At 59.9% G+C, this 12,158-nt stretch overlaps 1 protein-coding gene across 1 annotated transcript in view; it reads right to left on the minus strand.

Moving 5' to 3' along the window:
• RTN4RL1 (reticulon 4 receptor like 1) overlaps window positions 1-10,266 on the minus strand; it is a 77,190-nt gene extending 66,924 nt beyond the window's left edge. Inside the window, exon 1 of the mRNA XM_051824537.2 lies at window positions 9,761-10,266. Coding sequence (XP_051680497.1) covers window positions 9,761-9,773 — 13 coding nt within the window. The 5' untranslated portion in view covers window positions 9,774-10,266. The remainder of the gene's footprint in view (window positions 1-9,760) is intronic.
• Between the last annotated feature and the right edge of the window lie 1,892 nt (window positions 10,267-12,158).

Here is a 12,158-nt window from a genome sequence, read left to right on the forward strand (position 1 = left end):
CAGCATCACTATGGGCGCCGGTTCAAGTCCCGGCTGCTCCACTTCCGATCCAGCTCTCTGCTGTGGCCTGGGAAAGCAGTGGAAGATGGCCCAAATCCTTGGACCCCTGCACCCACGTGGGAGACCCAGAAGAAGCTCCTGGCTCCGGATCAGCATAGTTCTGGCCATTGTGGCCAACTGGGGAGTGAACCAGTGGATGAAAGAGCTCCGCCTCTTCTCTCTCTTCTGCCTCTCCTTCTCTGTGTTAAAAAAAAAAAAAAAAAAGGCTAGACGTGAAGTGAGTGAGTGACAAGAGCAAGTAGCCTTGGAGAGTCCAGCAGAGAGGCCAGAGAGGAGGTGAGGAGGCTGGGCTGGGCTGGAAGAGGGGCCAGCTGTACAAGGCTTGAGGAAAGAACAGGAGGACTTGTGATGGGCCACAGGGAGTGGCCATCACCTGTGACTGCAGGTCTTGGGCTAGGGGTGGCTGTGAGGCCACTTTGGGGTCACCGGACAGATGGCTCTGGACATCAGATCAACATCCAGGAAGGAGATGGGTTGTGGGGACAGTCAGTAAATGTGTGTGGTAAAGCCCCCAGTGCAGGGCATAGAGGGCAGAGGGGGCACTGGCCAGGGAGCCGCCTCCCTGAGGGATGGCAAGAGGAGAAGCTGGCCCGGCCGCGGAGCAGCAGCCAGAGTCCCAGGAGGAAGACCAGGGACGCTGCATCAGGGCAGCTGGGGCAAAGGGCATGGCCACCAGCATCAACTGCTGCCGGAGGGCCCGCGGGAGAGGGCACTGTCAGGCGGGCTCAGCATGGGGCTGGGGCGGCGCTGTGGAACGACCCGGAGAAAGCCGAAAGTCTGGCGAGGCAGGTGCAGGCAAGGAGGCTACAGGTGTAGACAACTCCTTCCCTCCAGGACGCCGGGAGGAGACAGCCAGGTGGGCCCAAGCACTGACAAGGAGAGAGAACTCAGCCCACCGGCTGCCGAGGCCCATGGCTCACAACGCTCAGCACACACGCGGCTTTCTTGTGTGCAGTGTCTGCCTAGGAGGGACCACGGAGGACCCCTGAGTGTCCAAACTGCAGGGACAGTGGGGTAGCAGGGAGGCCAAAGGAGGAAGCCCCCCCCGCCCCCATATGTTTCGTGTTCTGCAGAAAGTCCTCTCCAAGAACACTGTATCACAGTCAGCCACGGGGAGGGAACCGAACCCAGCCCCAGGGACGCCACCATGCCACAGTCAGGCCCGCGGCAAGGCCAAAGCCAGGGTTGTCAGAGGGCTGCGGTGGGAGCTGGGGCCGGCAGCCAGTGGTGGAGCGAGCGAGCGAGCGAGGGAGAGAGAGAGAGAGAGAGAGACAGGGGAGTAAACACGCAGTGGGTGGCGGGCGGCGGCCTGCGGTGCAGGAGCTCAGCTGCTGCCCTCCAGCGTCCGGACTGCCACCCGGTGACCTCCCTGACTCTCTCCTCCAAGGCTGGCAGGCCTCAAGCTCCCCCAGCCCACCTCTCCGCATGCCCCTTCCTTCCCCCAGCCTGCTCACACAAGTCCATGAATAGAACATTAAAGGCAAAGCCTTCTAAAAGCAAAAGCAGCTCCCCGGTAGGAGTCACCCCACTAAATGTCAAACGCAGAGCAGGGCTTCCTGCCTCGTGTGCTTCTCACTAATGGAGGCACCGTGGCCTCCACGTCCCCATCATCCAATCGCCCTATAAATAAATCATCCTGCGAAGAATGCCAGTTTTTCCCCCAGGGCCCCATGAATCTGCAGAGGGCAAGGCCCCTTCACTAGGACTTGGCTTGGGCGTGCAGAGAGACACACCAAACCCCACTAGTACAGTCTTGGAGGGAGAAGCAAACTTCCACGCCACCTGGCCGGGCCGAGGCTCGACAGCCTGCATGCCTCCCGACTCGGTTCATTTCCTGCAGGCCCACCCTGGCTGGTGCCATTACCCTCGGGATCCCACCGCCCAGTGAGCACACAGGAGATACCATCTCTGGGGCCTGCCGTGGTCTGTCCCCGGGCAGCCACAGGATGCGTCATGCCCACCCAGCCCCTGTGGGGGCAGGCCACACACCCACTCAGCGAGCTTTGCATCCATCACGTGGCAAACCCAGTGCCGGCCCACCCACTCTTAGGGGCCCCGGTGAGTGGTGGACGGAGGGTGTGGGTGCCAACGTATGCTCCAGCACACTGCAGGGAGACTGTTGCACGCTCGCCAGGTGTGTTTCTGTCTACATGAGCACACATGTGTGTGCACACACACACACACACACACACAGAGTTTTGTGCCAACCCTGGTGATGTGCCAGTACAGAGGCCTCCATAGTGAGTTTCCTGAATCAGATCATGGGGTCTGTTTGCAGTTTTGTATCCAGACTTCGCTGACTGATTAGACAGTAATCACAGGCTCCGGAGCACCGCTGAATCTCTTAGATAAGGCACCCGCCTCCTGGGCGGGGGGGCAGAGCCTCGGCTCCTAAGCGGAATTCTGCTCCTCTCCTGCCCGAGATCACTGAGGAGCCTGCCTTCAGCCTCTTTCTGGTCCTAAAGGACTGTGGGAAGAACTTGGCCTCTCTGGGACTCAGCAGTGGCTCAAAAGGGTCAGAAGCGCTTTCTGGAGGTCAGCTCTGGGTCCTGCCGTTGCCTCCCTGGCTGGCAGGCCAGCACTAGATCAGGGGAAGGCCCCAGGGGTGAGGGAGCACTTTGCAGGAGGAGGGCAGGTGCAGGGGTCTGCCTCACCCAGGCAGTGTGAGGCGTGGCTCTGCTAGCAGGTGCATCAGGCAAGTCTGGAAGGGGAATCAGGGAGAGCAACCTAAGGGGAAGGCAGAGAATCAGGCAGTCCCTGCCCCCAAGGAAACCATGGCTTTGGGCTCTTCTCAGGGGGATGAATGAAGGCAGGAGGGGACCAGGACCCATTGTCCCATTTCTGTCCCCAGTGAAGAAACCGGAGCAGGAGACAGAGGTGAGGGTGTCTTCCAAGACATGGAGAATAGAAGAAGAAGACATGAGAGAGCAGCTCATCCAGGAGCCCTGGATCTAGCCAGGGAGGCTCCCGGAGGGACACCAGGAAGGGAGTGCGTGGGAACTACCGGGGACCTCTGCAACAGGACATAGATGATTCAGCAGTGCTCGGCACCCCACAAAACACATGTCACAGAAATAGGGACAGATGGGCACGTGAGACAGAGGAGCTGAGGGGCTGAGACAGCAAAGGAAAGACGGGGTTTGGCAGATAGACCAAGATTGTGTCCTGACTCAACAACGTGCCAGCCAGGTGGCCCAGAGCGAGAACCTGCATTTGGCTGGCGCTGCAGCTCACTTGGCTAATCCTCTGCCTGCGGCGCTGGCACCCCGGGGTTCTAGTCCTGGTTGGAGCACTGGATTCTGTCCCAGTTGCTCCTCTTCCAGTCCAGCTCTCTGCTGTGGCCCAAGTGCTTGGGCCCTGCACCCGCTTGGGAGACCAGGAGGAAGCACCTGGCTCTTGGCTTCGGATCCGCGCAGCACGCCGGCTGTAGCAGCCATTTGGAGGGTGAACCAACGGAAGGGAGGACCTTTCTCTCTGTCTCTCTCTCTCACTGTCTAGCTCTGCCTGTCCAAAAAAAAAAAGAACCTGCATTCCTGCATTGATCTGAGCTGCAGGTTCCTCTCTTCATTATTTTTTCTGTATTCTTAAGTAAGATTTGTTTATTGGACATGCAGAGTTACAGAGAGAAAGTTAAAAACAGAGAGTAATCTTCTATCCACTGCTTCACTCCCCCAAATGACTGCAATGGCCAGGGCTGGGCCAGGCAGAAGCCAGGAGCCTGGAACTCCATCCAGGTCTCCCAAATGAGTGCAGGGGCCCAAAGACTTGTGCCATCTTCTGCTGCTTTCCCAGGTCATTAGCAGGGAGCTGGATCAGAAGTGGAGCACAGGCCAGCGCTGTGGTGTAGTGGATTAAAACCACTGCCGAGTACTGGCATCCCATATGGGCACTGGCTCGAGTCCCCGCTGCTCCACTTCCGATCCAGCTCTCTGCTATGGCCTGGGAAAGCAGTACAAGATGGCCTAAGAGCTTGGGTCCCTGCACCCACATGGGAGATCTGGAAGAAGTTCTTGGCTCCTGACTTTGGATTGACACAACTCTGACCATTGCGGCCAATTGAGGAGTGAACCAGTAGATGGAAAACCTCGCTTGCTCACTCTCTCTCTGCCTCTCCTTCTCTCCCTGTGTAACTCTTACTTGTAAATAAAATAAAGAAGTGGAGCAGCCAGGACTCTAACTGGCTCCACATGGGATGCTGGCATCAGAGGCAGTGACTTAACCCACTGTGCCACAACGTCAGCCCCTCAGTTTCCTCTCTTTAAAGTAGCAATAAAAGACAGGCATTTGGGGCAGCAGTTAATATGCCATTTAAGATGCCTGCATCCCATATAGGAGTGCCTGGGTTCAAGACCAGCACCACTTCCGGTTCCAGCTTCCTGCTAATGCACACCCCAGGAGCAGCAGGTGATGGCTCAAGTAGCTGGGTCCCTGCTACCCAATTGGGAGACCTGGATGGAGTTCTAGGCTTGTGGTTTTGGCCTGGTCCAAATTTGGCTAATGTGGATATTTGGGGAATGAGCCAGCAGCAGATGGAAAATCTCTGTCTCTTCAAATAAATAAAAATTTAAGTAGGAATAAGTACAGACAGAACCAGCAGGGCATTGTGGAAATGGCATGAAGAAGGCACAGAATACATTTAGCTGTCCAGGACCCACACTCCCAGCATGGACGTGAGTCCCCCCATTGCAGGAAGGAACCCTGGAGTTTCTGGTCTCTGCCTGGGCTCACCAGCCCTGAGCGAGCGAGCCCCCTGGAGGTTACACAGCGTGGCTCCGGGAGACCAGGTAGGGACCTGGAGCAGGCACGCACTTGATGCAGGTGAGGTTCTTGGCCATGTTGGGTAAGAGGAAGTCTCATTAGGGAAAGGGAAAGAGAAGCCTGCTGACCTGTGGCACCTGTTCAGCAAATACGAGCAGCTATCGTCAGCACGGGGCCAGAGATTGGAGCAAGTGGTCCCAGGGCAGGCTGGGAAGAGCAATGCATTCCCTGCTGCCTGTTTTCACTTAGCACTGCGTCTCCTCCCAGCAGCCGAGCCAGGCATGCTCTGTGAGACTCAAGGTGGCTTCGCCTCACTCCGGTGATGGGCAGCAAGTCAGCTGTTCCTCCTCTCCCCAGTTCACCGCTATCCTAGGTGATCCGTGCTCCAGGGACCCTAGCCTTGAAGTTGACGGCTTCCCGGGTCTCCTTCCTGGCCTTTGGGGAGACCCCTCTGCTGAGGCCACACAGCCTGACTCCTCTCTCTGACTTACTTCTGCCAGGGGTGGTCTGGCCACGGAACCCCAGGCAAGGGCTGCTCCCGGCACTGTGCACGGAGGTCCTGCCTTCTGCTGTCCCTGGAGGCTCCGTTCCCGTTTCGCCAGCTATTTTGCTTCCTCGGCCATCTGTTCCCTTGCTGTCATCTCCTCTCTGCTTTAACCTTACCTGCTACTTCACTGCAGATGGTACCAAGCAGATCCGTTCTTGACATCCTTCATGATACCTGCCCCTCCTCCCCTCTTCCCCAGCAAGTGAACTGCTCTGTCCTTTTCCAGGCCCTGAAGACACAGCCAGAACTTGGAGTTGAGTCACCCCACAAGGCTGCCCTTCCTGGGGCCCATCTACCATGGGTCAGCAGGCTTTTCTCTTTCCCTTTCCCAACATGGCCAAACACCTCACCCGCATCAAGTGCGTGCCTGCTCCCGGTCCCTACCTGGTCTCCCGGAGCCACGCTGTGTAACCTCCAGGGGGCTCGCTCGGGGCTGGTGAGCCCAGGCAGAGACCAGAAACTCCAGGGTTCCTTCCTGCCACGGGGGGACTCATGTCCCATGCTGGGAGTGTGGGTCCTGGACAGCTTCCTTTGGAAAACAGAACTCAAGACTCCACAGTAAGGACTTGGCTCTGTGTTGGCATGACAGGGCCAAGCATATTGTCCATGTTGTCCGTCTTCACGGGGGCACGTTGCACTGCTGTTCTCCCTTTTATCCTAGCCACTGATGAGCAAGCGCACGCATGAGCTTCACTTAGCAACTCAATGCCTCTCTGTCGAGGCGTCCTGGTGCCCTCCTAAAATTCCTCCTCTTGGCTTCTCTTTCCTGGCATAGGACAGGAGCTGAGGAGAGAAGCTGCCCAGAAGCTTCTAATGAAAGAAGCTGGCTGGGCCAGATTGGTTCCACCAGGCTGACTCCCTGATCTGGACAGAAGTGGGCTGGGAAATCTGAAATTCCATGTCTGCACTTGACTTTGGGCTCAAAAGCCACACTTTCTCTGCAGCAAAAAACCGCACCTTGGGTCCACAGACCATTCTTCCCTCTCTCTCACTGTTGGGGCCAAGAAGGGCCCTCTTACCAGTAGCTCCAAATCCTGTTGCCTCCCAAGAGAAGCAGAGATGGAGCCCACTCCCACCTGCCCACGAGGAGGCCCCCTGGTCACCTGGGGAAGCTCCGAATTCAAATCCACCAGCCACTTGACAATGCCATTCTTCCCACATAGGGGAAGGCCAACTCTGCCACCAAGCCAACCCATCTGGCTATGGGAACCAAGAACAAAATGCATCTTACTGGGTTGCAGGCCTTAATCTAGCTCTTTGTGAATTATTCAAGGATGGCATTAACTTATAAATGACTGTGTTTGACTGATTTTGTGGTTGATGTACAGATAAATTCTAATGAAAGACAGCTACAAGATTTTAAATTATTAATTAGACTGCCACTTAACAAAGCCTATTTGGCACTCTATTTCCTCGCTTAACAAGACAAAAAGTTTAAGGAAAGGCTCTGTATTAGCCCAGAGGCTCTTGATTTGCATTCTGTTTTTATAACTCTAAAAATGAAAACCATAGATCCCCAACTTCAGCAGGCTGCTTCTGGCAAAGCAGAAACCCCCAGCAGGCTGCCCTTCCTTCCTGGACACCGCTGGTTGGCGGGGGCCTCAGCTGCCCTGCCTGCCTGCCTGCCCGCCGTCTCTTGACCAGACGCCTGCTTTCTCCATCCCAGGTTTTGCCAGGGCAGGCGAGGAGATGGGAAAGCAGGCAGAGAAGCCACCAAAGCCTTCAGCCCCCAGCCCCCAGCCCCCAGCCCCGTCGGCAGTAGGCCCCATTGGGCTGTTCCTGTTCACAGAGGTGGGCTGTGGCCAGCAGAATCCGCTCATCAAGAAATGCAAGGCCCTCAACCCCCTAAAAGGTCCTGCCAGGGGACAGTTTTAATAGGACACCAGGAATCAGTGATGGTTCTCATGGTCCTAGGCCTCCTCTGGGGGCCTCCTACCATGGAGCCCCCTAACTCCACAGGGTACCACAAGCCCCACCCTTTGCAGAAAACCAAAAGTATTTTTCTCCTCCTCCTTTCCCCAGGATTATCCTTCAAATCCTTTTTTGGATCATAAGTAGAGCATTCAACTTCCTCAGGTCCAGGGCCTCGGGCAGGCTCTGCAGCAGCGACCGGAGCCCATCCTACAGCATTTTTGCAGTCCTCCAGAATGAGTCTAGAAGCAGACACTTCAATGGCGCCCCTGTTGGCATCAGCCTCAGGCACAGTCTTGGCTTTGGGCATACACCTAGAATCCACACGGAGAATCTGAGCGTCCACTGTGTGTGTGCCGCAGAGACAAATCCAAGGCATCAGGACCAGGGAGAAAAATGCCCAGCAGGGGACGCAAACAGAATTCATTTGCCCTTACAACACCCCAGCAGCAGGGCTCCAGGCCACCCAAGCCGAGCCCAGCCCAGCAGAGGGCTTCTCTGCGCTGCTCTCCTCAGGCCAAAGCAGGTGCAAACCTCTTTGTTGGTGGAACCTCTCCTGCCACCCAGGCAGAGCAGGAAGGGAAAAACAGCCCGCGTGGTACACGCACACGTGACCACCAGGCCTCCAGCGGCCACCTCTTGGGCAGGGTAAGGAGCCTCCCCCAAGGGAGCAGGCCCCAGAATGCACCGGGCTCACCCAGAGTGGGGCCTGGGGATGGTGGGGATGGGAGGGAGGCTCCAGGAGGCTGCCTGGGCACCTAAGCCATGTAAACAGCCCGTGTGGGCCGTTCCCAGGCTCCTTTTTAACTGTAAATCGCCCAAAGACCAAAAGGGAGATCAGGTGCCAGTTCCTCTCCATCATCTCCATCACAGACCAGCAGCCCAGACACCGCGGCCTCCTAAAACTGCCTGGGAAGCCTCTCCCTCTGGGGCGAGTCTGCACACTCCAGGCCTGTGCTCCCCAGACCAAGGCCTGTGCTCAGCTCCGCAGGCAGCAGGCACCTTCTCCGGCTGAAAGGACTTCTCTCCCTTTCTGCAGGAACCAGGAAGCGGGGCGCATCCCTGGAGCAGACTTTTCCCACACCACAGCAGAAGGCAGCAGCTGCACCCAGCCACGTGGAGGACACAAGTCACACACAAGTTTGCGACTGTGCCCACACCGCGGGACAACCCAGCCTCCTCTCTCGGCCCATCTGCGACCACCACTCAGCCTTTGCTGCCTCCACCGAAGGCTTCTTCACTCCCCACGTCTGACCTGCTTATCTGGGTGGGTCTCGCTCATCACCCCCACATCTGCTTCTCCCGGCCCACCCTGGGGCTTCGCTCCCCGCTCCCCACCTCCGCCACCTCCCCCTGCCCGTTTTCTCCTTCCCCATCCTGCTGTGAGGTCAGAATGCTGTGCTTACGACACCTCGGTCTGTTGCCATGGAAACAGGGGCGGATTAAGGCTGGAGCGCGGTGCGCAGGGATCAGGCCCCTCCAATACCTGAGCTCCCGCCTCAGCCAGCTCCCGCAGGGCTGGGGCCGCCAGCCGCAGGAGCCGCGGCGCCTCCGCCGCCCGACCGAGGCCAGGGACCGGGGTGGGGGTCCCTGCGGGGCGCCACAGCCCGTGGGACTCAGGATGGGGGCCGAAGCAGACGCAGAGACCTGAGCAGCGGCTGGTCAGCTGCCCTCCCTGGACCCCGAGGGACGGCGCCCCGCGCGGCCACCACGTGGGTGCGCGGCGGGACTTCCAGGAGCCAGCGCCAACTTTGCCGCGCTCTGTTCCGGGGACCCGCTGCCTGAGTACCCGGCTGAGGTGGTCGCGCAGCCAGCTGTCCTTAAGTTGAGCCTGGCACCGGCGGCACATACTTGCCGGCGCGGCCTCCGCTTTCGCGTCCCTCTGCCCCAGCCACAAGGAAAGTTTGAGCGTCCGGCCATCACGCGCTTGCAGCTCCCCACCCTCGGCCGCGAAGTGCCCGGAAGCCATCCCTGAGTATGAGGCTGGGCTGCAGGGAAAGCGCCCGCGTCCGTGCCGCGCGTGTGGAGCCAGGGCGCGCGCAGAGCGCCGGGGCAGCGCGGTGACCGGCCGCCGTCTGCACTGGTTGGGAACCGGCCTCGCCGAAGCGGCAGAGGCAGGAGCGGGTGCCCGCGCAGGGAACGGAGCCTGGAAGTGCAAAACTTTATAATGGCAAAGCAAAGGTCCCAGGAGACCGGCTCCCCTTTCGCCACGGGCCGCTCACTCTGTCTCAGACTGACCCCTCTCCGAGGCATATCCCTAGGCCTGGCCACTTGATCCACGGAGCAAACCCCGCGTTTCGCAACCGGCCGCCGACGGGAGCTGAGCTCGGGCGGCAAAGCTCTTGGTGGGTGCGTCCGGCAAAGCCCGCCTGCCCGCCAGAGGCCGCTTCCCGGAGCCAGAGCCCTGGCGCCGGGCGGCTCCCGGGCTCGTGGCTCTGTCCCGTGCGCATCCAACTCCAACTTGCCCCTGCGGCTCCAACTCACCTTTTCGAAGCATGTTGGCCGCGGGGCCGCCGCTCCGAGGTCGGCCTAGGCGCGCTTCCTTTCGAGGTCCGGATTCAAATCCCTGGGCGCCAGCTGCAGCTAATCCGAGCGCGTCGAGGCGGGGGCAATCCCGGGATCTGCTTGTGCCCGGCGGCCCGGCCCCGCAGGGGCATGGTGAGCCCAAGCCCCGCGCCGAGGACACCGGCGCCCGCCAGCAACCGCGGCGCTGACGGGCAGCCCCGCGCGCTCGCTCAGCCCCCGGGCGAGCGCTTTGCTCCGCGCCGCCGGAGGCCTGCTTCTGCCGCCCCGAGCACTTTGCAGGCGGCTTTGAGGGAGGACGCCGCCCCCTGGCCGGCCGGCCGCGGCCCCCTCCTCTCCGCCCCCTCGGGCAGCGGCTGCTGCAAAAGGGCGCTCGCACGCACCGCCGAGCTCCGGGGAAAGCGCCCGGCGCGCGTTTGCAGGACCGAGCGAGCGGCGGAGCAGGGCGCCTCCCTTCCTCCCCCCCACCCCGGCTTCCCCCACCTCTCCTCCTCCTCCTTCCCTCCCTCGCTCGCTAGCTCCCTCCCTCCTGCTCCGCTCCCCGCCCCCGCTCACGGAGCGCCTCCCATACAAAATTTATGAAAGTGCTCTCAGCTCGCGGTGCCGAGCGCCGTCCTATTCCCAGGGCAGCGGCGCTCAGCCACGCGGCGCCGCCTCCCAAGGTGTTTTCGCTGCGCCCGCCCCCGGGGACGATCCTCTGCCCGCGTGCGTCCGAGTACCTTCCCGGGCCCCTCTGGTCGGTCGTCGGGCCACTTGAGCGCCCCTCCCTGGCCCCGCCGGCTTCCCGGAGCCCGCACCCGCAGCCCAGCCCCCTCCCGCTCGCCCTTCGCGGCTGGAGGTCATCGGGAGAGGCTGCTGGAAGCGTGCGCCCTGCCACCCGGCGGGGACGGGAGGACGGCGGCAACCATCCCCAACCCCAAGTGTGCACCCCGGCCCCCATCTCCACGACCAGCGCCCCTTCCTCCTCCAAAGCTCGACGGCTCTTCCCCGCCCGGAGCATCTTCGGCGCACCCAGCCGCCCCGCCTCCCGTGCCCCAGGGGGAAGGTGAGGGGCGCGAGCACTCCGGGAGGCCCAGTTGCAAATCCCAGAGAGGGGAGGACCATTGCGGGATTTAGTCAGCCACCTCCTCCACGGGGGTCTCTTCTCGCCCTCAGCCCACCCAGACCCCGCCCCGGAGACTGGAGAAAATGGAGGAGACACGGCTTAGAAAGCGGGTCCGGCAGGGGGCCCGGTGGGCTGGGTGCAGGGAAGGCTCAGGCCGGGCGAGATCCTGGGTGGAGGCCGGCACCCCCTACTGGCCCGGGATAAGAAGGATCCAGAGGGAGGAAAATGGAGCGAACAAAGTCACTCAGGCAGCACCAATGAAGGGGCGCTACTATTCCTGGAAACTGAGCCAATGACAAGGGTGGCATTTACATTTTTCTAGAGATCAAATGAGGGAAGTCCGGATGCTTGGAGGGAAACAAGCTGGGTAGAGGGGTCAAGGAAACTGCTCTGAGCAGGTTGCACGAAGCACAGACCTGGCTGCCACCCTCCTTGGAGGGAAACTGGGCGTGACAGGAAGTCAGAACACACCACGAATTCGCTATCCGGAGGCTCCAGGTTGACCTGAGGACCGGGGTGTGATGGGAGAAGACAGACCCAACGACCCTACGTCGCAGGCGTTTGCTGCAGCAGTGCAGGCGCTACTTGGGATGCCCTCAGTCCATACCGGAGCACCTGGGTTCAAGTCCCGCCTCCACTTCCCGTCCGGCTTCCTGCAGATGCACACCCTGGTAGGTAGCAGGTGATGACGGCCCAGAGTACTCTTTGCCTCTCAAGCGAGAGATCCAGATTGAGTTCCCAGCTCCTGAATTCCACCTGGCCCAGCCCTGGCTGCTACAGGCTTGGGGGGGGGGTGACCCAGTATCTTAGAGCTCTCCTCTTCAGCTCTGACTCTTAAATAAATATATAATTAATTAATAACTATTTACACCATCTTAGAACAGGACTGGTTACCATGTGGCACCTCTGTAAGGGGGTAAATGACACTGGGGAACAGAAGAGGTGCCCTTAAGGGCGGAGATCCTTAGGCTAGGGGGCCAGAACATTCCAGGGAGGAGAGAATGCACAAGCACCCAGAGAGGAGATGTGGCCTCCTTCTGGCCACGAATAAGACCCGGTTCCTTGTAGGGGTGGGGACAGAGGGGAGGCATTCCTTCTGCTAGCCCCCACCAGCTGCAAGTCTGCACTGACCCCACATCCTGTCAAGCCTTGCAAGGCAGGTACCCGAGCTAACCTCCGTGCTGCCGAGGGCTGCACAGAGCCTCCAAGATAAACTGAGGTTTCACACAGCACGTCGGTGATAAAGGTGTGCGA

Source organism: Oryctolagus cuniculus, chromosome 17 (genome assembly GCF_964237555.1).
Source record: "Oryctolagus cuniculus chromosome 17, mOryCun1.1, whole genome shotgun sequence".
NCBI classification, from domain to species: domain Eukaryota; kingdom Metazoa; phylum Chordata; class Mammalia; order Lagomorpha; family Leporidae; genus Oryctolagus; species Oryctolagus cuniculus.